At 47.1% G+C, this 24,172-nt stretch overlaps 9 protein-coding genes and 2 non-coding genes across 11 annotated transcripts; 6 read left to right on the forward strand and 5 right to left on the reverse strand.

Moving 5' to 3' along the window:
* Window positions 1-7: 7 nt before the first annotated feature.
* Window positions 8-3,141, reverse strand: BABINDRAFT_170202 (sugar porter family MFS transporter; the record flags this gene model as incomplete). The annotated part of the gene is made up of 3 exons (XM_019130722.1): window positions 8-107; window positions 135-1,583; window positions 3,128-3,141. The coding sequence occupies 3 exons, from the start codon at window positions 3,139-3,141 to the stop codon at window positions 8-10; spliced, it is 1,563 nt and encodes a 520-aa protein (XP_018988546.1).
* Window positions 3,142-4,284: 1,143 nt separating this feature from the next.
* UCF1 (Ucf1p) lies at window positions 4,285-5,054 on the reverse strand. The gene has a single exon (XM_019127802.1). It carries the CDS (start codon window positions 4,972-4,974, stop codon window positions 4,423-4,425), a length of 552 nt encoding a protein of 183 aa, XP_018988547.1. The 5' UTR covers window positions 4,975-5,054; the 3' UTR covers window positions 4,285-4,422.
* BABINDRAFT_159657 (uncharacterized protein) lies at window positions 4,913-5,529 on the forward strand. The gene has a single exon (XM_019127803.1). The coding sequence runs from the start codon at window positions 5,126-5,128 to the stop codon at window positions 5,429-5,431; it is 306 nt and encodes a 101-aa protein (XP_018988548.1). The 5' UTR covers window positions 4,913-5,125; the 3' UTR covers window positions 5,432-5,529.
* Window positions 5,530-6,078: 549 nt separating this feature from the next.
* Window positions 6,079-7,443, forward strand: STF2 (Stf2p; the record flags this gene model as incomplete). Its single annotated transcript, XM_019132346.1, has 2 exons — window positions 6,079-6,085; window positions 7,160-7,443. 2 exons carry the CDS (start codon window positions 6,079-6,081, stop codon window positions 7,441-7,443), a joined length of 291 nt encoding a protein of 96 aa, XP_018988549.1.
* Window positions 7,444-7,613: 170 nt separating this feature from the next.
* BABINDRAFT_159659 (uncharacterized protein) lies at window positions 7,614-8,223 on the forward strand. Its single transcript, XM_019127804.1, has one exon. It carries the CDS (start codon window positions 7,678-7,680, stop codon window positions 7,846-7,848), a length of 171 nt encoding a protein of 56 aa, XP_018988550.1. The 5' UTR covers window positions 7,614-7,677; the 3' UTR covers window positions 7,849-8,223.
* A 56-nt stretch (window positions 8,224-8,279) lies between these two features.
* On the forward strand, window positions 8,280-8,351 carry BABINDRAFT_t33. The gene has a single exon. It is a non-coding gene; the product is annotated as a tRNA-Gln (tRNA).
* Window positions 8,352-11,143: 2,792 nt separating this feature from the next.
* VAN1 (Van1p) lies at window positions 11,144-12,576 on the reverse strand (the record flags this gene model as incomplete). The annotated part of the gene is made up of 2 exons (XM_019132347.1): window positions 11,144-12,488; window positions 12,536-12,576. The coding sequence occupies 2 exons, from the start codon at window positions 12,574-12,576 to the stop codon at window positions 11,144-11,146; spliced, it is 1,386 nt and encodes a 461-aa protein (XP_018988551.1).
* Window positions 12,577-13,544: 968 nt separating this feature from the next.
* On the reverse strand, window positions 13,545-15,376 carry BABINDRAFT_6071 (phosphoribomutase; the record flags this gene model as incomplete). The annotated part of the gene is made up of 2 exons (XM_019132348.1): window positions 13,545-15,284; window positions 15,329-15,376. The coding sequence occupies 2 exons, from the start codon at window positions 15,374-15,376 to the stop codon at window positions 13,545-13,547; spliced, it is 1,788 nt and encodes a 595-aa protein (XP_018988552.1).
* A 554-nt stretch (window positions 15,377-15,930) lies between these two features.
* BABINDRAFT_159664 (pepsin-like aspartic protease) lies at window positions 15,931-18,247 on the reverse strand. Its single transcript, XM_019127805.1, has one exon. The coding sequence runs from the start codon at window positions 17,820-17,822 to the stop codon at window positions 16,254-16,256; it is 1,569 nt and encodes a 522-aa protein (XP_018988553.1). The 5' UTR covers window positions 17,823-18,247; the 3' UTR covers window positions 15,931-16,253.
* Window positions 18,248-19,994: 1,747 nt separating this feature from the next.
* BABINDRAFT_t34 lies at window positions 19,995-20,076 on the forward strand. The gene has a single exon. It is a non-coding gene; the product is annotated as a tRNA-Ser (tRNA).
* A 1,729-nt stretch (window positions 20,077-21,805) lies between these two features.
* Window positions 21,806-23,519, forward strand: BABINDRAFT_170204 (bifunctional nucleoside/nucleotide kinase/histidine phosphatase family protein; the record flags this gene model as incomplete). The annotated part of the gene is made up of 2 exons (XM_019130723.1): window positions 21,806-23,285; window positions 23,503-23,519. The coding sequence occupies 2 exons, from the start codon at window positions 21,806-21,808 to the stop codon at window positions 23,517-23,519; spliced, it is 1,497 nt and encodes a 498-aa protein (XP_018988554.1).
* Between the last annotated feature and the right edge of the window lie 653 nt (window positions 23,520-24,172).

A 24,172-nucleotide genomic window follows, 5' to 3' on the forward strand; every position in this document is an offset into this window, starting at 1 on the left:
TTAACACCTAGGCAATGCTTTGATGGACAACGCTGTGCGAGTCCTGAGACATTCGATCTTTCTCTTCGATATGCTCAATAGTCGTCTTGTTATCAGGGACTTCCGTTCTGTACTTCAATAAATCTGGAATATACAGAGCACTCCTCCATGCTGGAATCTTTTCGGCCCACATCTGCTCAATCTCTTCCAACGTCTTGCCTTTGGTTTCTGGGAACATGAAATAGGTCTGGATAAACATTGTAGCGCAAAAAGTGGCAAAGAGAGTGTAAGTCTTCCACGTAATATTCTTGAAAGCGGTTGGTACGAACAACGCCAAGGCAAAGTTAAAGATCCAGTTGAAGGAGGCACATAGCCCATTGGCCTTTGCTCTTTGTCTGGTTGGGAAAATCTCGGAGCAATATACCCAAATACAAGGGCCCCAAGTAGGAGAGAAGGAAGCCACAAACAAGTAGGTGCAAGCAATAACGGCTTTGGATGCATTAGCATGTTCAGGGTCGATAGAGATTCTGATACCTGGGTTGCCGTCAACCAGGTCCACCGGATGAGAATACACCGCCAACAAGCCAGACGCCGTGAAAAGAAAAACACACATAAGAAACGCACCCCAAAGCAAAACGGTACGTCTCCCGACACGATCGTACAAGAAGATCCCCGGAATCGTGATGACTACGCCGATAACGTACTGGATGGATGAGGAAACCAAGTTGTTGTTACCCGTCTGACCAGACATGGCAAACACGTAAACGATGTAATACATCATGACGTTCATACCCCCTAACTGTTGCCAGATTTGGCCTGAAATACCCACGAAAGTTCTGTTTATCGAATCTTTGCGGAACAAGTCAAGATAGGTGACGTTCTTACCCTCCTTGTCCATGTAGACCATTTCTTGCATCTCTTCTAATTCGATGATAACCTCAGGGTCGTTTAAGTCACCCTTGGAATGGATTTGGGCGACAATCCGAGTGGCCTCTTCCCATTGATCGTGGTTGGCGAGCCATCTTGGGGATTCAGGTAAAAACATCACACCCACGAACAACATGAACCCAGGGATAATTTGGATCCCCCAAGCTGTTCTGAACGAAGCCGTGCCTTCAATAAACGAGCAGCCATAACCGATAAAGAACATGAGCATCATACCCGTCAGGATGGATAAGCCGTAAAGACCAGTGACCAAACCTCTATTTTTCTTTGGTGCACATTCCGCGCAGTACATCGCGGATGTGGATGAAGAAAACCCAATCCCAACCCCGGCGATTAATCTCCCAAAGATCAATTGAACCACATTTTGTGCGGAACACTGGATGGCAGCTCCGATCATCCAGAAGAGCGCACCGGTTTGGATAGTCAAGCGACGGCCCACCTTGTCACCAAATCCACCAGCAATGAGAGATCCAAGGAAAGACCCACCAGCCATCGACGCGGTAATCCCACCTTGGGTTAAGGAGTTTGGGTACTTGAAGAAACTTCGATATTGCTCTTGTCCAAGGAAGGCAGAGACAGAAGAAAGGTCACCACCCTGAAGCATACCAGCAATGGTGGTTACCAGAGCCACGAGGAAAATGTTGTAGAGTTTTGGAAAACTATCGTTTATCCGGTGGAGCGTTTGCACTGCAGTCTGAAAGGTCATGATCGTGTTCTGTTACAAATACAAGAGATGTAGCTATAAATGGAGGAAGGTAGTATGTGGCGATGAACAGCTCTTGGCCCGAATTTTTAAATGGGATCGGTGTGGAATTTATAGATCCATGCTACGGTTACAGTTCAGACAGGTATCTAACCGTAAAAGGTGACAGAGTACAGCATAATAAAGACGAGACAAATAGCTCTGCTGCACTCTGCATGCACGATAGCAAAACGTTTGGATGGAGTATGCATGCAATTCGGCGGGGCTACCCGTTTAGAGGTGATCCGCGCATACCCAAAGAAGGGCTGGATGACCTACTTTAATTTCTGAGAGGACTCCAGTCGGGGTCATTATCTTCTACTAGGAAACTCTTCCATAAATTTTATTGGGCCTTGGTGAGGTTTATTTTTGCTTATCTAATGTCTTAACGGATGGCTGAATATGGCATATCTTTGTTCCTTCGGTCAAGCGTAGTTTCCGATTCCCCGCAACGGTGCGGTTACGGATAGACTTTTGATACCCGGAGTTGTCAGTAGCAGGATGGTACGGGATATCGGAAATACGACCCGAAGAATATTAATGACTATACCACCCTAGTATCTCTCTCGGGTATATCAGTAATTAAGATTAGCATTTATAATATACCGGATTACATGAGCGGTAAAAGGAATAGCCGTGTACCCCGCTACTCCGCTGACACTAATCACGTATACTATATAGCCATTTACGAGTGTACCCGTTCGGCATCATTATTGTGGATTCTATTCCATGTACGGCACTTTGTAAGCTTGTTCAGGGAGGGGAGTGTGTACTGATAAGCATGTCTGGTTTTACCGAAATAATAGACTGAAATGCAAAAGACTTGTATGATTTAAAAGCTCTCGCTATACTCCTCGTTCATCTTGTTCTCCATGCTACCCCTTTTGCAAATTAGGCAAACGCTCAAGTGGCACTTCTTAGTAAGACTAATCCAGCTTGCCTTCTACTTTTTACTTTGAGTGCAGATCCGTTTCCGTATTAAAAATTAGGGTTGAGCATCTTTAGGCACTGTTGCCAAGCATAGCTTTCGTTACCTTAAATCTCAATCACAGTACATTCAAAATGTACTGGTAAAGTAGGTTGTGAGAAGGAATCGGATTATTGTCTTGCCATATCAATGCTTTTACGTGATCAGCCCCGGGGTTTCGCCTAACATAGAATCCACTGTATCTGCGTGGAGATTTGAGCCTCCAAGCCTCCTGCACTACTTCTGAACCTAATACTGGAGTTTCCGCAAGATGGTGCGGTAGTTCCGATACTTGGCCGTAATCTTCCATATGAGCAGCACTTTTATTGGTCCCTCCAGCTGTATATATTAAAGGGTGTGTACCACTTCTGATTTCTGTATGAATGTACCAATCTCACAAAAGAGAACCACTAAAAAGTACACTGAGAGTGTGGTTCGTTTCATTTAGGTTATCCTGTTGTAAATATTACGATAATCATTCCCCGAAGGGATGCATGTGTAACGGCATGTTATAATCTACATATATCGCATATTGGATTAACCGTGAGGTCATGATTTCTTGGGCCTAGGGCCCCAACCATTCACCTATCCTCCAGGCGAATATTGGAAATAGCGATCATTGACAATGTAATAACTAGTCACATTACATAACTGCCGTTCATGCGTAGCGTGTTATCCTGCACCTTTAACCTCAGTCCAGGCACTGTGAACGAGCTGACGTTTGCGGGATTTAATATCCATCTGCGCCCTCATTGCTCAGTATTTTGACGAAAAGCAGACACTCTTTCGTGGATTCGCTGGATTAGATACCAGTTAGTGTAGTAAAACAAGAACTTGTCGGTAGGGGAGAACTGGGTCCCAATTCCTCGCGCGACGGATGAAAATCCTAGCGACCAAACTATCACGAAGGTTAGAACAGATAGACTTTAAAAGAAGCCGGTCCTACGGTATAATTGGCTAACACGCGGGACTATTGTTTTTATTGGGAGTCGGAATTTTAGCCTGTGTATACATATTTTATCTTATATGTGAAAATATATAGTCATAGGCTAAACATTATTGCTTCTAATTTATTGAAAAGTTAAATGTGTGTATATTAGTATAATAATAATTATTCTGGAATATAATATATATAATAATCCATGTTAATATAAATACTCCATAGAACCGAATATCGATAAACTTTTATGGCATATAACACCCCAGGATCTATACATTCTATAAAGCATATTCATTGCAAATGATTGCAATGTCGATATAAAAACGTATAGCATATATATTATATAGATGAATTCTTTTTCATCACCACACTAGAGAGGCTATCGAAAAATAAATATTTCGATTAGTATAGGTAAAATATCAGATTTGTGTAAATACAGGATAGCTATGGCCACAGTTCTACCTGCAGGGGATTCATGCGCCACCGACTACGCCACGCTTAACCGACAGCTTGACATGCGTAGAGTACAGCTCAGAATCTTTATGGTAAGTTCCGAATACCCCTGAGGTAGACACCCCATAGGGACTTTACAGGGCGCTCCACTACATCGAATATTATCGACAAAGCTTGACCATACCCACCTGTTTCTATTCCATGAAGGTTGCTTACTGGTCTTAATGAACATAATTCGTAGGTAAATTAGCTATGGCCAAACAGAAACTATAAACAGAAGAAAAAAGCCATAATCATGATCAACATAAAAAACATAGAAAGCGCAAGGAGCACAGAAAACTCTGAAGGGCGCAGCCCGGGAATTTCGCACTTGATTCGAATGAATTGAGCACAGCTCTAATCCATAATCGCACTTTCATCTTCATCTACCGGGATTGGGATGGATTTGTAGTCAACAATAACGCAAGGGTTCTCATTGTTACAGGTAACATCCATGCTCACCTTGAACTTTCTTGGAACAGAATCATCAATTCCATGGTTACCCTCATCAACGTAAGACCAAACCAACTTTTCGAAAGAGTCCTTGGCATCAACCTTCTTCAAGTTCATGACTAAACCAGACCTCTCGTTGATCTCCTTCAAGAGATGTTTATCAATGTGGTGGTTCAAGTTGCGGATAAACTTGCGCGACTTCTTGTTCATGGTATCCTTAATCTTTTCCGGGTCATTCTTACACTCAGCCATAATAAATGGTGGGTAATACTTCAACTTGGCATGGACAAAGTCGAACTCATTATCCCAGGTTTCATCCTGGAGATATTGCTCAAAGGAAATCAACTCATCAAACTCTCTGACAGGAGGGATTTGAGAGGGACGTCTTGGCGCAGGGCCAATCTCGTTAATGTTGAAAGAACCAGCGGAGGAAGATCTTCTCACCTTTTTTTTCATGGCTACAGGGTTATTTGGGCTAGGCTATTGTTAGGACAGAGGATAAAATGGCTGTGAACTGGTATTAAGGGTCACTCTTTACGTTGGAGAACAATTCTTCAAGCTAAAAGAGGTTGGATAATTGGAGAAAGAGCTAACGTAGATCTTGAAGATGGAGGTATCGGAAGGTATTTATACGCTGGAATGGCTGGTTGTGATCTCAAGTGAATTGAAATTTGCCCCACACGTTATTTGTAGAACACCTTATACAGCAATTTTAAGTTTGTCCATGACCTCAGGAGGAACGAAGGCCAAAGCCGGTAACGATTTTCTTCATAGAGAGCTAGATACTACATGTACGCATACGCATTTAGGGTATCTATGTACTCGGAAACGCCTCCTTATACCAGTGGAGCATAGAAAACGTCAAGTTTCAACTATTGGAGGCCATAGAAGCTGGTATTGGTGTCTTCTTTAAACCATATTTGGGTTTGGGTAAAGGTAATTTGATATGGAAGGTTACTGGAGAAAAGAAACTACAACAAAAGTTTATAGCTGGGTGTACAAATGGTCACCCTTCTCTTTCTGCGTAAATTTCACTACATGGACAGCCCGGGAGTTTCATACGCTTTTGCAGCAATGCAGAGTAACGATGCTAATATAGGTCATGAGCCCTACGCCCTTTGCATTGCATCGGGAATACTTAAGGGGTATTATAGGCTTAGCAATTACACCAACCACAAAAGAGGCTTGAACCAACTATTGTTTACCGTGTGGGAGGTACCACACGTTATCTATGCGTGGATAGTTTATAGTGATTCCTACCAACCTAGTCCTGGAGCATTCTCTTTAGAAGGGGGATAGCGATTTAAAAGAGCCTTCTCCCATTCAGGGATAAGGTGCTCTGTATGCTGTTAGGCACCGAAATCCGCAAGTTCCTTATGCGAGATCAATTTGTTAAGACGCTAAACTAAGTTGAGGGTAATCCCCGCATTCCAACAAATTTTTTTCAGGCATGTCGCTACCGGATCCAGTGCTGTTTGTATCCAGCCATACATCTACATCTAGCTTATTTTTTCCCTCGGCCAGAATACGCCAGAGATGTAAGGAAAAGTCGTGACCATAATGAGGTGTGACACTGAGAATATTGTGAGGCACTTTTGAGTCTGAACCTGGCGGCTGAGCAACTGATCACGATAGTGTGACCTCATCGTGCGAAAGGTGGGGGGAAGCAAAACATCCTGCACTTACCCGATCTAGAAACTGTGGTGACCACATAGAAAGCTCTAGATCCAGGTGTTTCGAAATTGCCCCAGAGATTTTCCCTCACCAGGTATAATTTGGTAGAAGGTACCGCTATCCGTAACGGGCACATATGATCCCCTGTTTGTCTCAGAACTTGGAAGCGGCAGTATAACGTGTGCAGCACTGGGTGGTTGTTCTCACCAGGCAGGAGTCTCTTTCCTGAAATCAGCTCGTCCCGTACGCATAGTCCCGTCATCACACGATTGATCCTCTTTGTGTGCGTCTGACAGCCTACTGATCTTTATTTGCGTATACAGAAGGGGGACAGTTGCCAACCCAAAACGGGCTATGTACCGGATATAGCAAGAATGAATGACACCTCTCGACAAGGGCTTCTAACATTTTGACGTCAGCGCCAAGGCTTGTGCGTTATCGGACGTCGACATGGCGTCCCAGTGCTAAACATACAGCTTATCGCCCCACCCACCCCCATACTAATCTTTTTGACAGCCCACACTTTATTGTGTGCCGGTCAAGTGATTCACCCGCGCAGGGAAATGATGGGCGGCTGTCTAATTTTGTGCGATTTGACATGGACGCGCGGAAATGAGGGAGGTACCAGTGTTCTCTAAGCTTCCACTGAGAGCGTGTGAGTGGTTCAAACCGGCCCGGAACGACCCACTACCCCCCTCTGTGTTCGACAGACTTCCCAGCCTTCTATTCCTGATTCAGTATAAATACACCCACTCTCCCCTTCCCTCACTTTTCGTTTAAACTTTCTCCTTTATCTGTCCACAGATACAACACCCAAACCAAAAACTTCCTTAAACCCACTTACAAGCGCTCTCACCCCTGACTCACCTCAAAGTACATTTCTAACTGAAAAGAAGCTATCCACTTTTTTTCACTATCTGTACTTAATCTCACTGTACCACCCACTTACCTACACATCCCCTTTCAGTCATGACTCACACCCACAAGTGGAGCAAGCGTCCAGCTGCCCACTATTTCACCCACAATGGCCACATTGACCAAGACCCTCACAAGATTAAGAAGGAAGGTTGGGGTAAGGGTAACTGGGGTACTGTTGGCGGCGAGCTAGACGACTTAGTCTCTACCGGCGAGGTCAAAATGAATAACCCTAGAAGAATGAGCAACTCTGCCCAAGCCATGAAGACTGACGCCGAATTGACTCAGGAATGGGAAGACACCCACAGCGACGAAGAAACGGTGGATGACAAATAGAGCGGGCTCTTGTCTGTCGACCAGTAATTGTCAACTGAGTAGAAATCTACTCAAACTGTCCATGATGTCATCCTTTACGTTATACCGCACCCTTAGAACAGTGAATGCGATTGCAATCAACCAGCCGAACTTGTTTATATGTACATTTATGTTTCCTTTCTCTCGTTGGTGGGTTTTCTTTTACATTACTCTGGTTCTAGTTTACGACTTATACGATCTTTTTATATATTATACATGACCATGATGAATTTACCTCCAGCTTGTACCTTTATGTCTACTGTCGCTCAGATGACCTTCCTTGCACGATTTCCTGAGCAGCTCAATGTGGGCGTCACCTATGGGGAGCTAGCCTTTAATATTAACGGAGGTCCACCCCTGAAGAATAGGCAACAAAAATTCCTTTAAAATTTTGGGCTGGCGGAGACTTAAGTACACGCTCCGTATGGCCACCGCATCGTGTACCTGTTGGTAGGGACTAAGGGAGGAGGGTGGATGATCAATCTACCGGAGTTAGGTTTAGCTCATACGCTGGTTGAGAAAGCTTATATAAGAATGCGCTCTCTGTAGAACATAGGACAGATATAGCTAAACCCGTTTCCTTGTACGGCGAACAGTTACCAAGAGTAGCCTAGGAGTAAGTAAGCATCTGCCGGTTACGTCTGAAATGAAGCCAATCCAATCTATGATTTTGACTGGTTATTGACCTCGTACTATACGATTAATATGGTAAAATAACAGTATTGCCTTATAATTTGGCAAAACTTCAATCAGTCACACAATAATATCTGAGTTGCACCATCCGGCAACTTGTGAGATTTAGAAAACCGTTCAACGAAGGTTGTATAGTGTAGTGGTTATCACTGTCGGTTTTGATCCGACCAACCCCGGTTCGAGCCCGGGTACGACCTCTAGTTTTTGCCTTTTACCTACGGGATGCAATCACGTACAATATCAGAAGTTTAATTAATATTTCAATTTCACCTGGAGCTCCAGCAATCCATTGGAGGTTCTATATATGTACTACCTTTTGCACAAGATGCTAGGCATTGAGTAATGTCACACCATGTGCAATATGCATACATTACCGGACTTGTTCTGAGTCCCCCCAGTTAATTACTTACTCGAACGGCACTGGTGTCGTGGCGTGATTTTTATGGTATTCTATTGTTATGCTTTGCATGACTGAATAATCACCTTATGACTTATAGGCTCCATGGCAAATCCAGAGAACAAGGCTACGTCGGATGTCACACCTGGATATGCGGATCAGATTTCCCGGTTAATCTACAAACGAGCAAAGGTATACGTTAGAGATGCGGCCGGTGGAAACTCAATACTCTTCTGAGCGACAGTCTCTCTCTATCTGGCCACTTTGGGAGACTTATAACTCACCAAGAACAAGGGTGTAAAAAACTTAAAAGTGGTGAGATTTGACACCTCGGGCTAAACTACTCAAAAAGAGTAAATATGGGATTTGGGACCCCCTAATGGTATGGTTAATACATTAACTCGAACAATTTGCTAAAATTAGTGGTCTTTCAAGTTATATAATACGAGGCAGTCCCATCTTTCGGTAGTTAATTAATCGTTTCTCTATCCAAATCTGATTATTATCATTCTGCCGTGTCGTACCTACCATCTCTCTCCTCTCGCATCATCTCTCATTCCATGAAAATTTTCAAAGCCCCAGCGATAACAAAAAGGTTTTCTAGCTCCTCTATTAACACTCGTCGAGCATTCACAATCAAGCAGACGGTCAACCAGGCTCCCCCAAAGAGGGTAGGACCTAGCTTTTACTGGGTCCATGCCAAGCGTCTAGTCCCTATTACCGGTGCCTGGGGTGTCTTTATGTTCTGTTTTTTCAGCTGGCCACTCGTATACAGAGACTTGGTAGATTGGAACAATGGAGTCCCTTTGAAGAAGTGGTTTTAGCGGTTTAAGGTTGGTCCTTGGAAGTTCTAATTAATTTGAAAACTCCCCATAGAATAGCCCATAGAATCAATACACTCATCTGAACTTAGCCTGATGTATCCAAATTCTTCAGCATACATCGGGGTATAACGAAACACTTCAGGCTAGGCGAACCTTCGGCGTTTGAGGGATGTAAAGAAATCCTGCCCCAACGCAGGTCCAACTGCGAGTCTCTCCAAGAAACAGCCAACCACAGTCGTGGTATTCTGCACTTACTAATGAAGCAGGTTTAAAGTCTAAAGCCTACCCGCGGGATGACTGTCTGACTTCCGGCACGGTGATCATCGCTATACTCCTCCGGCTGAATTACTCATATGACGCCATGAACTTTTCAATGTCAGCTTTATGCATCTTCTGCCGTGTTTGCGAGAAATATAAGTAATCCCGCTATACCAAGCGCCTTCAGTCATGCATATCAGCATGTTTTCAGTCTCACCGCCAGGTTTAGGTAAGAGCCCTGCGATCGGTTACGACAATTCCGCACCAAAAAAAATCTGGTGATTTTGGGTCCTGCAAGTTTCCACGACCCCGTTCGTTCCCATACTAACCTTACAGCGGAGCTTCCCGGGCCTGCAGCATTTCAGATAATTATGCAGCCTGTATGGAATTTATCACACCATTTTTTTTCTAGACAAGGCTGATTGCAGGGTGCTACAGCTTGGCGCGTATAACCGTGAGACATATGCGTGTATTGGCTGATCAAGATATGGCTTTCTAGTGGCGTGATTTTACATAGCAAGTGGAAGTTTGTTACCTTTAGGGTTTCTTGGTTTACACTCATGACTGGTAGCTGGGACATGTGAAGTATAAATACGGTGGGGGCTTTCCAAACGAGAACCACCCATTCATCAATCCTTTCGTATATCTTTACTGAATCTTTGCAACAAATTTCAATTTTTACAATGTCTATTGCCTTGGGTTCCAACACTGCCAGATCTGCCGCCAGATCGTCTATAAAGTTCGCCTTGAAGAACCAAGCTGCCAACAGCCTACCAAAGAGATTGGGCCCCCACCCACTCATTGCCCACACCAAGAGATGTATCCCAATAGCCGGTGCTACTGGCCTTTGGTTGGCTGCGTTTTTCGGCTGGCCATTGGTCTACAGAGATATTATCAATTGGACCAACGGTGTTAAGAGAGCATAGCATCTTAGACCTTTTGCACATCTTCAAATTCTTGCGCTTAGAGACTCTGCTGCTGGCTGCTTTTACGACTCAATTACGATTTAAAACATGTTATAATACAAATATAAACTATATATTAGCTAATTTCTAGGCTGCGAGTTTCAACTTCCAGTTAAACCCACGGTATCAGGTCAGCAATTCCCATTTTTAATGGGTATCTTGGCTACTCCATATAAGCCGCTGATTCAGGGTTTAATGGACATTATACCCTTCGGTCGATGTCATAATAAATATATCTGATAAATTTGACAAACCGCAAGATACCACCTCCCCCGTGTACTGGCTTGGCTGGAAAAGAGAACAAGCTTAATTTTCGTTTGTATCAAGCAAACAACAGCGCAAATGACTCTTACCAGTGCACTGCCAATTCTACAAAACCAGCGCATATAAATTTCAAACTGGTAATTTTTGAGCTTGTATTTTCACATCTCCTTGGGTTCCTAGAGAAATCTCACATCTTCGTTACTACACTGACTCACAGTTAATTCGTACGCTTTCTCAGATTCCATTTCACTCATTGAAGTACACATTTCCCCTTTCGTATACTAATTTTGTTTTCCCTTCCGCTGGTGCCTCCTCTTTCTTTCCTTGCGAGCAATCTCTTGGAGATCATCTTCACTGGGTTCGTAGATGTGCCAGATGGTATAGTGAGGCAACCCACCAACGATGAAGCCCATGCGCTTTGCCAACTTTCCAAAGGCCTCAGTCTCGGCGTGGTTCTCGAATGTGAACGCGGGGAACATAGCGCCCTGGCGGAACACACGGGCCTTCGCTAAGATGGAAACACCGCCCACCCCGTCCAACGCAATCAACTCGTCGGGATTCCCGTCCTTCGTGCGGATATATGCCAAATGGGCCCTCCAGGTGGGATACTCGGCGTAGCCTTCCACGATCACATCATCCTCTTGAAGGGTTTTGGCCAACTCCAAGCCTTGCTCGCTTTCAATCCACGAGTTCAAGTCGTACGGTTGCTCGTTTCCCAAGAACTCAGGGAGCGGGCGCCACACATTGGGCACAATCACGTCTATGTTGAATTTCATCAAGTGCTGGATGACATCTCCCGGGCACATTTCGATGTCCACGTCGCGCCAGTAGACCCACGAGTGGTACGGCTTCAACGCGTTGTAAACCAACCAGTTGCGCGCGCGGCCCATCAACTTGCGCCGAATGCCCTGCACCTTCACATCATGTCTGTCGCTGAAGCCTTGGCCGATCAGCTGACCAAAGTCCTTGTGGAAAATCTGCACGCTTCTAAACGGCTTTGAATACTCCGCGTGGAATGGCGGCTGGAACGCGTTCTGGACCCGCTCCACATAGTCCGGGTCCATATAGTTGAGATACAAATCGCTGGAGCCCTTCACGCTCTTTTTCTTCGCCTCTGTTTCCTCAGCATACAACTTTTCGCCAAGCTTCCCCGCCTGAAGCGAAACGGTGTAGTCAAACAACGCACCCAACGTGTCATCATCGTCCGAGCAGTCGCTCACCAAGAACGCGAGGTCGATCTGCTCGTGCGCATACGTGAGGTTCATAATGTGTTTGAACATGGTTGGAAGAATCGCCTCGGCGTTGCGGAGTGGCATGCAAAACAACACCACGTCGCCATCCGCATTCCCATCGTGAGTTCCCTGGTAGTCGTTCAAGTCGTAGAACTCTACGGTAGAATGGTAGAGCTTGTCCAAATCTTCTTCACTCTGGACTCCATCTAACCCCCCCTTCCTCACACCGTCTGCGGTAACGGTGTAGACTTCATGGCTTTTAACCTCTGGCAAATCTTGTTTGCGGGTGAAGTAGAACACAAGAAGAGCAATGGTGGCTATCGCACCGAGGATTTGGTATAGTCTTCGGAAAGCGCCTCTGGAAGGTGTCTTCGGCGCTAGCTTTCCATGGTGGCTAGAGGTGTTAGTTATGTGAAGAGAGGGCTGAGGAGGGCCACATACACAGGAAGATCGGACTTTTTGCCGTACGTATCCGCAATCATGGTGGGGAGCAATGGCGCTAGATGCTCTGGACTGGTATAGCGGTGATCTGTAATTATAACTGGTAGTGGTTCGCCAACTGCTGTCGTGTTTTCCTCGATCCAGTGTAGAATACGCTCTGTACAGGAAGTCAAGATGCGCTGGCAGAAGCAACCGGAAAAATTAAACGGTGGTTATATTATTTATGGGAACTTAGGCAATAGGCTGAAACATTTGGGAGTTTCGTAAATGAGCCCTATCCGGACACGGTAAATAGCTATTCATAGTGAATAAGGGTGAATAGTATGCCTTTTTTGAGGGCTGTTGGAAGCGCATTCTGGCGGGCGCGGTAGATCTTAGTGATATCCTGACACCTAGCCGATTGATGCATTATTTTGGCAAACACTAACTCAGCCCAAACTAGGGTAAAACTAAACGTGTAGTACCATTATAATATTCAAATAACTGAACCTATTCATTTGATAGGGTTTCAGTAGATGAGAGGAAACAAACACATACAACTATCACAAATAGCTTATACCAAAAAGGTGTATATACAAATTACATAGCTTTTGGAGTGGAAGTGTAGGAACGGCAAATCAAAAGACTCGGATCAATTATGGTTACGGTAGGGACGGCAGTAGATCTATCAACGATTGATGATACTGCAGTTATGTCAAGGCCTATATGCTATGCTAACCATAGGGAATAGACTCATACTGTTGGAACTCCTAAGACAGGGAGGAGACAATCTGGCGGCATGTCCCAGCAACGGCCCCGAAAAAGTTTAAAACAGAATCTTCTCAATCCGTCAAACAGCAGATCTAGGGGTATACCGTGGTTTGTTCTATTTCTACATCTATGGCCTTTTGGTCCGTCTAGAATGAAGAAATAATCATTGAAAAAAACCAGAGGACGAGTAATGCCATTCTTATAGGCAACCTGCGTCCCGGGGGCACTTTACAGACAACTCACATTTGTAGGCTGTCTCTTATGCGACTTCCTTGAGCCCATACTTTTTCGGCTTGAACCACACCTCTCTTAACGTCTCCCAGACCTTACGTGAGCACTGAGCGGCTTTCTCTTCAGTATCGGCCTTGCCCTCGATGTAAACCTTCAACTTTGGCTCGGTCCCGGAGCCTCTGGCGGTGAGCCTGATTAGGCAGTCCTGTTTTTTTGTGGTTAACGTGGCAGTGATCATCTGGGAGGACGGGTCGGAGGGCAACACGGGCACGTTATCGGCCGTTGTGGAGTCGTAGCCCACTGTCAAGTCACGCCAGGATACCACCGAGAACTCGCCAATATGGCTAGGGTGACTCTCAGTGCGAATCTCGGAGTCAAAGATCGTCTTGGTCAATGAAAGATCCGGTACTACATAGTAGCCATTGTGCTCCTTGAAGAAGCCGTACTTACCGAACCCCCGCTCCAACCTTTCGACAGCATTCGTACCTTGCTGGTTCCAGGCGTCCACCATTTGTAACCACACCACAGCAGCAGAAATTCCATCTTTGTCATGCACGACCGAGAACATGAAACCGATAGCCTCCTCGTAGGCGAACGGCACCTTAAACCCCTGAGCTTCAAGGTCAAGCGCCTTGTTTCCGATCCACTTAAACCCGGTCAATGTGTCCTGATAGTGACACTTCTCAACCGTAGCTAACGAACCAATCATCTGAGACGAAACAGTTGAATTGAGTAAGAAGACCTGGCTCAAGTCCGTCCCACGAGCCTTCATGATTTCGATAGTGTAGTCGGCAAAGAGGAACCCGATCTCGTTACCCGTGAGCTGTCTCCACGCACCGTTGTTTTTGACGGCAACGGAAAATCTGTCAGCGTCGGGGTCGTTAGCAATCACCAAGTCGATATTCTGAGAATCAGCCTCACGCATCGCCAACGCCAACGCGCCCTTCTCTTCCGGGTTTGGAAACTCAACCGTGGGGAATTCTGGGTTTGGAAGGGCCTGCTCCTTGACAGTAACAAAGCTGGCGAAGCCAAGCTGCTCGAAAGCCTTGGTGACAAATGGCAAGCCAACCCCGTGCATCGGAGTGTACACGAACCTGACGTCCGTGACGGTGCTGCTAGGGCACACCAACTTTTTACCGATGGCAGCGATGTAGCCGGAAATCATCTCCTCGCGGCAGTCAACCAACAAGCCGTCCTGCTTTCCGCGTGCAAACAACGCCGTGGTGTCCCAGGACCCCGCTTCCACAGGTAAGCTGTCTAAGATGGACTCAGAAATGCCGTGGTCATGCGGAGGGATAATTTGGCACCCGTTGCCCCAGTACACCTTGTAGCCGTTGTCAGCCGCAGGATTGTGACTTGCGGTAACCATTACACCGCACGAAGCGTCATGGTGATCCACAGCAAATGGCACGAGTGGTGTAGCGACAATGGAGGCTAGGTCACTCGTGGTGTCGGTGTTTCCCAAGTAGTACACCTTCATTCCTCGCAGAAGAAAGGCACCCGCGGTCAACTCAGCAAAGCGCCTGGAGTTGTGCCTGTGGTCGTGCCCCACAACGATGCTCCCGGTTGGCGTCCGCGCTTGCACGTACACCGCGAGCCCCTGCGACGCCTGCAAGACGGTCACATCGTTCATGCGACTAAATCCGGCTTCCATACGGGCTCTCAAACCGGCGGTTCCGAAGGAAATCCGTGTGGCAAGAAGAGCGCGCAATTGGGCGGTGTCGTTTTGTTGGTGCAAGTTGATGATCTGCTGGCGGGTGACGGGGTTCTGGAGCGTTAGTATGAGCCGGATGCAGGGAAAGAGGGACATACCACATCGATGGCCAACCACTGTTGAACTAGGTTATCAATCTCGGACATCGTAATAGTATGATGCAAAAGCGAGTTCATAAGCAAACGAATGGCATTTCAGCAGAGAAATACCGATACGTTTTTGTCTTACTGGGCCATTCCTGTTAACAATATCCTGCATGTACATTCATGTCAAAATTGTTGCCGCGGAAGACCCTCGGGTATATACGGTTCCTCGGGTGCGCCTCGGCAGGGAAATGAGAGGAGAAGGTTAAAATGGGGGACGGTGGCTCCTCTAATTCATTTGGTATCTTATACCATCGCAATTGGTTGCTAATGACACTGCGATTTCTCAATTTTTTATGCCGTAGAGCTTTCTCCACGAATTAGGGCAACCGTAGTCATACTGTTCTACCGCGAATCCAACAAGTCCTTTGTCTAGGTATCATTTACCTCCTATCCATATTTGGTGAGTTACTTAAGCGACGTTGACTGTCCACCACGCGTTCAATCGATGGATACCAGTGTCGTTTGGGGCTAATTACATTGTCTTCAACTGAAAAGAATCGTAGATCTTGAAAGTTGGTATCCACTTGTCAACTGTACCTACAAGACATAAACAACGAAGGATGTATGGAGCGTATATGCTAGAAAACCAAGGAACAAATCAATATGTGAGAAACCAAAAATGAAAAATAAATCCAATAACTGAAAGGAAGAGGAAGAGCGGCAGAAATACCAGAAAGAAAAGTAGAGTAGAGCAGAGTCGGATGGAGCGTCAGATCACTTATAAGCGATCAAGAATAATAGTACAGGAAAAGTTTTGGGCGACAGCCCTGATTGGGCGGAGAAATACCGGGATACTCTAGGGACGAGAAAAATCAGGATATTTACTGTTAGAGCAGTTAAGATACCCCGGGTTTATGCGAAAGATGTTTGTATGGCCTCACACCAAGGAAACAACCACAACAAGACCCAAGATACAACACACTCTGGTAAAGACCTTGGCCACGTTACAGGAGCACAGGATGCCGGCACTGATAAAGCTGCTGCTGGTAGAGCTGGCAGTTGGCGATGAGACGGTGCTGTTATGGAAAACAGTCGTCTGGGAAACGCTGGAGACGAAATGGGTAAGGAATTCCGTGGTGACAGGGATAGGAGTGCCCAGAACGGTGGACCAGCCAGTGTTAACAGCCGTGACAGACGGTAGTACAGAGTTCCCGATAGCAATGGAGGCTACTGGCTGCGCCAAGCCCAAGCGTTGGCCCTCGATGTCAAAGACGGCAAAGACTTTCTTCAAGAAGACAGACCCTAGAAGCCACGCCTGGGAGATCGTTCCGTCGGTGGAGCCGGCACCAGAGGATTTGGTTGCGACAACGCCATCTACACCTTGGATGTTGGACACACAATAGCCGTAGTGACTGCTCAGGGCGGGGTAGGCGGCGCCCAAGTAGTCCGCAGGGGTTAACGTCCAGTTCGCACCGGCGATTTCAAACGCAATGGAGAGCGTGGTGTTGCAGAGAATGGCATAGTTGGTTCCGTCAGTGATGGAGTTCGGGAAGTAGGAATGGAGTGTGCTCGCGTCCTGCGATGGAAGCACAAGCACGGTGGTCCCAGAATCGACGATGACCCTGCGGGAGGTGGTGGAGGAGCCATTAGTGACGGAAGCATTGAATGTGACGGGATAGGACTCCACGTAGACCTGGTCAATGGTGAGCATCCAATAGGCATACGTGTTTTCTTCTACCGGAGCGTAGTGTATCTCCCCGGAGTACAATTCGTCGACGATTTCGCCTATCACAAAGAGCCCGTCGACGGAATCAGCAGAAGAGTCTGTTCCGCTAACACCCATACCCAAGGAGATAGTGAACAAGTTGTTGGAAATGGAACCTGCGGTCTGTAAAGTGGTTACAACATTATGAAGGTTGGCCCCGTTAGACGAGTTGGCAGGCAATCCCAACACTCCGCTCATCAGGTAGCCGTCGAACAAGGCTGGAACCTCGGACGCCACGCCCACAGAGAAGTTAGAAAGAATTTCATTGTTGATAATGACACTGGTGTTAGTGGTGATGTTCCCCTTGGCAGTCCCGCTACCGTACGCCAATTCGAAGGTGGATTCCGTGAGGGATTTGCCGGCGTAGAGCGGATTGGTGGTGCAGGCAGAGGACTTGCAAGCTTCACCGTAGACCCACATGTAAGCAGACCCAGTATCAAGAATGAGCTTGAGCGGGTCTAACGTAGCGCTAGAGTTAGGCTCAAAGAGCGTGACATTCACATAGAACGTGATTTCTGAGTCGTCAGAGTAGATCAACTGCATTCCGTCGCTCCACTGAACTGTTGGGAGGCTCGAGTTGGTCACTACAGCTTTGGAAGCCGACTGGGGGGTCTGCCGGGATCTGGAATGCAAGTAGGCTAGCCAGCCCGATGGAGCAGTCTGGATTTCGCTCACGGCGACGATAGAGCTTGAGGCGATGGCCTTACCGGACATGGCACTGGATCCCGGAGAAACAGCCATCTTGTTGAACCCATTGGAGTACGGGTACAAGGCTGCAACTTGTATGATAAAGAAGGGCAAAAGCGTAAAAAAATGCATGGAGGTATACGTCGGGAGCTAGAAAGAAGCCGGGGGTGGGATGATAAGAGCAGAGGGTCAGATGAAGCTGGAAGACAGGAGCAAAGAAGATGATCTAATGAAAGTTGAGAAGCGGGATGGCTCGGTGTAATGCAACTGAGAACCAGCTATGATCAATTAGAAACAGAAATTTGCTGACAGCTGATGAAGAAGCTGGTGCTCTTTGAATGCTCGGTTGAAATGCAAATGCTTGGAATTCTCTTGACTTGAAACTTCCTTCTCAACGCCTAGAAACGTCGTACCGAGTGAATGAATAATTTGTTGCCGAAAGTGAACCTCGACTGAATATGGTGCATGGCCAATTTAGGCTGGAATGTTGGAGCATCTGGCCCCACTCCGCATGCGTATAGCCCTGTTCAAAAAACTTTCTCACGCGTCCTTTTCCTTGGTAGATCGTCGGTGCTGCGCTGATGGAGACCTGTACTGCATACAAGATAAAGTAGCTACATCGTGGTGGACGTATTTATGTGCGATTTACTATTAGGGGTCCCAGATCGGGTACAGTCAAAACAAAGTGGACGCATACTCCGCGATCAGACAGCGAAAAAGTAGCACCGTCTGGGACCTGTACGTTTGTGATCTCATGCACCATATTTAGCAGATTTCCATACAGTTGCCCTAGTGAACCTTGTTATTATACACCGATACGGTAATTTTTTTTTGGCACTTGCGCCTTTTTCTGGTACACAGGACCACGCGAACGCGTTTCACACGCGGACACAAAACACGCTCATCCCATAGATTCGGAAGCAAAGGTGGACCGCACCTCTCCATGGGAACGATTGGAACTTCTCTGTCATGAGGGCTGTATTTAATCTATCGCTAAAAATAGGTATAACGTATTGTATTACCGTAGGAGGTCGCGCGCCTGGCTATACAGGAGTTGTAGGGGGTAGAGATTAAGGTTATGCATACGTTGCTTATCTCCCTATCCGGAAAAATTCTTACATCCTCGTGTCGCTGCACAAGGTAACACATAGCTAAACTCGCCTTCAAGCCCTCAATCAGAGACGTAAGGCTGTTTCAGACTGGCCATGGGAACTTAGCAAGCGGTATGCGATATGGCAAGAGGCGGGTTCATTGGGAGTTAATGTGTTATTAAATCTTTGTTCGAATGTGCGGGGACCTGGTTATATAGTTCCGGGTATTACCCAGCTGCTTTGTTTACGATGTAAGCAAAGGTAAACAATCCATTTACGGGTTGGACTAGGGACTTAGGGATTATATATCGAGCGTTCCCTCCGTGGGACAATCCTTATCGTACTATATTAGATTTTCGCTTCCCATCCCTATGGCCCGCTACAGTACAAAAGTTTACTGCCCCTGGACCAGGTCTTATTCCGATATTATCGTCATGGTCCAATATCATGCACCGACTTATATACATACACTCCTACCTTGGTTTAGTCGTCTAGATAATCACATGCCCGAAATCTCACTTGAAAAAAGCTGCATCGGAAAACAAATGGGACAGAATACCAAGCTTTGATTGCTTGATTACCTCATGTTCAATTTAAGTGTCAGAACGTTGGGCTTTCCCGTAGGTACGCCAACATCGCAAAGGGGCGATCGCCCGATCGCTATCGGGATGTATTCTAATCACTAACTCGTATTATTGATACCAGTTGAAAAAGATGGCCGCATTAATATGTGGTATTTTGTGAAAGAAAATACATTTTGGCATGGGCACGCAGATCCACATGGGGCATTCACCTTATTATTCAGGTACAACAGCAACAGGATTTTTAGAGTTGATGAATATGGCATTGTCTCCGATTCCGTGAGACCAACATTTCGAGCCAGTCACGGATGTCCCTTCCCTGTACATAGACATTCCTGATGCCAATCGTGACACCAGAGATCATGCCCCCCGTCCTAAGAAGGGATAGATGGGCACATTTGTGGTACCCCTCTGTCCGCTTGTAAGAGCTGGCATCGAAACAGCTGAAAAAATACGCAAACGAGGACAACAATGTGGATTTGTATGAAGGTCGTAGCAGGTTATAAAAATATAATCTAACCCCTACTTTCACAGATTATTAAACCCGTTCTATCGGCAACGTGGCCGAGCGGTTAAGGCGAAAGATTAGAAATCTTTTGGGCTCTGCCCGCGCAGGTTCGAGTCCTGCCGTTGTCGTCATTTTTATATGTATCGGCAAACAATTATTTTTCTATGCGATATTGACATTGAACATTGGTTTTGACATTTATAATTTATTCAATTTAAATATAATGCACAAGATATATATGCTAATTTGAATATCGATATAGTGATTACATATAATTTCTGAGTATTGGTAAATAAAGTCGTTGCTAACCTTCCGGGTGTTTATGTGACCCCTAGACCACGTACCGCTTCCCCTCCTTATTTACGACGTCGTCTCTCCACTTGTACATCACACAAAGCTTTACTTTCCTCCCCTTACAGTAGTTTTTTTTTCGCTCGTTTAGGATGTATTGCATTACCATTCAGGAACCCCCCTGTCATACACCGCTTATACCGGCGGAGCGTACTCGAGGCATTCTAATGTGGCTTATGAATGACCCGAAAAGATCTAAAACGGACGGGAGTGACGTCGGGTTTGGAGACATTCTACAGAAATACCCGCGTCATGCTGTTAGTATTCTTTATAGCGATATTCTTATTTCACTATCAGCTAAAGCTGTAGCTACATCTTTGATTTTTTTTTTATCAAGAATGAGACGCCTATCATGAGCCGTTACCAGCTAAAGGTCTGGTTACGGAACAACTCCGAGCCGCGGGCCTAACTTGGCAGTGTGCAGTGTGCAGGAAATCGGGCGAACCCGCACCGCAAAGGACCCCTCCCGTCACTTAACGCTTACCGTCAGACTGCCATCACCTGAGCGCTTAACGTAAAAGCAAAGCTAACTACACGCCATCAAATATCGTACTGTACCTCCTGCCACTACCTACATATTAGTACCAGACTATTAGAAACTGCCAAAAGCTGACAAAGCCCCGAGACTACAAACCTTGCCATCACCTCGGATAAGCACACTACAGAGATCTCTAATCGCCAAAGCTAATTCCTGCCAGAGCTATCAAAAGAACTGTTTAAAATCATCAACTTGGGATTTCTTATCAGACAACAGCGACTACGAATAAAAAGCCAAGACTAACCTGGTGAAACCTATCACACAACTGTCGTCTCACCCGCTTCCCATCGACTGAAACCAGACATCGCAAGGAAAGCTCGTATTAGATCTGTCAAACACCCCTTTAGATCTGCGAATTTCGTTACCAAACCTCTCGAAACCTGGCGTTGGACACAAGTGTAGCTCATATCCATCAACCCATAGCCACGTACCCCGAACCACGTACCCACATCCACCCTACCCATATGGACGGAATATCTCCCAATCATTCTTCCGAATCTACTCCTGCTCCACCCAACAACAATCGTCTGATTCGGCCTGGACGGCCTTCCTTCGACCTCAATGTCTTCCACAAGGACGACTATGCAATCGGCGATGACCTGGACGACGACACATTCCTCGCATTGCCCGAGTTCAACAAGAGGCCGTTGACGGATACGCCGGTGATGAGTTTTGTGGCGTCGCCCACGCAGCTTGGAGAGCACTTGACGGGTTCGCTGGGCGAAACGTCACCGTTTATGCTCTCGACCCAACCCCCAATCAAGTCCCTCTCCGATCTCAACCTCACCGCCATCGCCGACGCCTCGCCCCTCACCACCATGTCGCCTGGTGGCTCCTCTTTGACGATCGCCCTCAGCAAGTTGCAGCGGCAGCGGCAGTCACCAGAGCCGCTCCCGAAACAGCGCAAGCCCAAACCGGCTCTGTCGTCACCGCCAGAGCTCGTGCTCCTGGCAAAGTTGGTTATCGTCATGGTTGGCCTTCCTGCGCGGGGCAAATCTTACTTGACCAACAAGCTCACGCGGTACTTGAACTGGTTGCAGCACGACACGCGTGTGTTTAACGTAGGGAACACACGGCGCAAGGCGCAGCCGGAGCTGGGGCCATTTACACATCCACTCACAGACCAGCACACGCGGTTGGAGAGTGTGGAGGAGGAGGAAACCCCCCACTCGGCGTCGTTCTTCTCACCGGACAACGCAGCGAGCTTCGCGCTTCGCGAGAAGTGGGCGATGGATACGCTTGACCAGTTGCTTGACTATCTCGTGGACGGGCCCGGCTGCGTAGGAATCTTTGACGCGACAAATACGACAAAGAATCGCCGCGCGAAACTTTTGCGCAAGATCCAAGAGCGTTCCCAGGGCCAATTGAAGGTGTTATTTTTGGAGAGCGTGTGCACGGACGCGAAGATCATTGAGACCAACATGCGCTTGAAGCTCTCGGGGCCGGATTACCGTGGCATGGACCCGGAGACCGCGTTGGAGGACTTCCGCGGGCGGCTCACCAACTACGAGCGCGCGTATGAAGCCATCGATGACGAGGAGGAACAGCGCAACCTGGAGTTCATGTACGTGAAGATGATTGACGTGGGCCGCAAGATTGTGGCGTACAACATCTCGGGCTTCCTCGCGTCGCAGACAATCTACTATCTCCTCAACTTCAACCTCGCGGAGCGCCAGATTTGGGTCACGCGCCACGGTGAGAGCGAGGACAACGTGTCGGGGCGCATCGGTGGTGATGCGCCGTTAACCGCACGCGGTCGGCTCTTTGCGCAGGCATTGACACGCTTCATGGACTTCCAGCGCGGCGAGTTCCGCAAGCAGCAGTTGGACGAGTTCCGCAAGCGGCTCCTGTTGAGGTTTCCGACCGCCGAGCCGCCCGAGCCGGCCGAGTTTTACGTGTGGAGCAGCATGTTGCAGCGCTCCGCTGAGACGACGCAGTACTTCGACGAGGAGGCGTACACCCTCAAGGAAATGCGCATTTTGAATGAGTTGGGCGCAGGTGTGTGCGAGGGCATGACCTACAAGGAGATCCAGAGCGAGTACCCCGCGGAGTTTGAGGCACGCATCAAGGATAAGTTGGCGTACCGATACCCAGGTGTGGGTGGTGAGTCGTACCTCGACGTTATTAACCGTGTAAAGCCGTTGATCAACGAGATTGAGCGCACCAAGAACCACGTGTTAATTGTGACGCACCGCGTAGTGGCACGCGTGCTCTTGGCGTACTTCCTTAACTTGCACAAGTCAATCATCGGTCTGTTGGACGTGCCGCTCCATTCGTTGTACTGCTTAGAGTGCAAGCCCTACGGCACCGACTACTACTACTACGAGTATGACGAAAAGCGTGACTGGTTTTTCAAGGTCGACCCCGAGCACCAGAAGAAGACCAAGCAGGTTGGCGTCACGTTCCAGGAACGCCGCTACTCGGTCGTGCCGACCGCGCCGTCCTCCGGTCAAGGCTTGTCGCGCATCAGCAGCGTCACTGCGCCCGGAACCCGCCGGAAGCTCTCCGCCGGCAAGCACGGCGAAGATTTAATCAAGTTGCGCAACAACGGCGTATCGGCACTGGCCTTTGGAACCTTGAAGGAGAAGTTGGAGAAGTTGCGAGTCGAGAAGTGAGCTGGATTATAATATCCCTTTTGTTTTTATTCACTGTAGCGGACTCATAGTTGGTACATTTGCCTGAGGAGGCTCGCAGACTGTGGCATAGATTTTTGTTGTCCTGGGCGCGTGCTATGTTCACAGCCTCATGGGCAGCTTTGCATGGGTTTGGCTTCATCCAGGGAGTATCGTATGCTTTAGAGTTTCTGGTCCGTTTCATATATTTAGGGGTAGTCTCATGACTTTTTGCTTTAACCAATCGTGACGGCTTCCAATTCGGTATAATATACCATTAGGTACGCCTTGTTTTGCGTATTTCGGTTTGGGAAACCTTATATTTCGCTACCCAGGGTAGCTTCGTGTTATGAGTAGTATGTCAATAGAGGTGTTTAGTATGGGTTATGTACTCTCCTTGTTCTCAGACTAGCATCATTCTGTTTACTCATCTCAGTAGGCCAGTTCTTTGGCAACACTTGCGCGAGGGCCGCGGTAAACGCAAACTTTCCTGGTTCGAACCCATCGCGAATCTCGAGAAGTGAACTGGTTTCACTTCCAGCCACTTTGTTGTTTGACCGAGGGTGCCTTTTTCGAGCCTATCAGTCCAAAGGAATTATACGTATACTCAAATTCTCGGGCGTGCAATCAATACCCCATTGTTATAAATACACAAGTTTCTAACCAGTGCATTATAGAAGGCGGAACGTGTTTACCATAAAAATGATCTGTATCACAAGCTAC

This window comes from Babjeviella inositovora, assembly GCF_001661335.1.
Source record: "Babjeviella inositovora NRRL Y-12698 unplaced genomic scaffold BABINscaffold_1, whole genome shotgun sequence".
In the NCBI taxonomy this organism is placed as follows: domain Eukaryota; kingdom Fungi; phylum Ascomycota; class Pichiomycetes; order Serinales; genus Babjeviella; species Babjeviella inositovora.

Excerpts from the sequence above, each read along its gene's own strand:
- UCF1 (XM_019127802.1), bottom strand. The coding sequence starts at position 4,974 with ATGAAAAAAAAGGTGAGAAGATCTTCCTCCGCTGGTTCTTTCAACATT.
- BABINDRAFT_159657 (XM_019127803.1), top strand. The coding sequence starts at position 5,126 with ATGGAGGTATCGGAAGGTATTTATACGCTGGAATGGCTGGTTGTGATC.
- BABINDRAFT_159659 (XM_019127804.1), top strand. The coding sequence starts at position 7,678 with ATGACCATGATGAATTTACCTCCAGCTTGTACCTTTATGTCTACTGTC.
- BABINDRAFT_159664 (XM_019127805.1), bottom strand. The coding sequence starts at position 17,822 with ATGGCTGTTTCTCCGGGATCCAGTGCCATGTCCGGTAAGGCCATCGCC.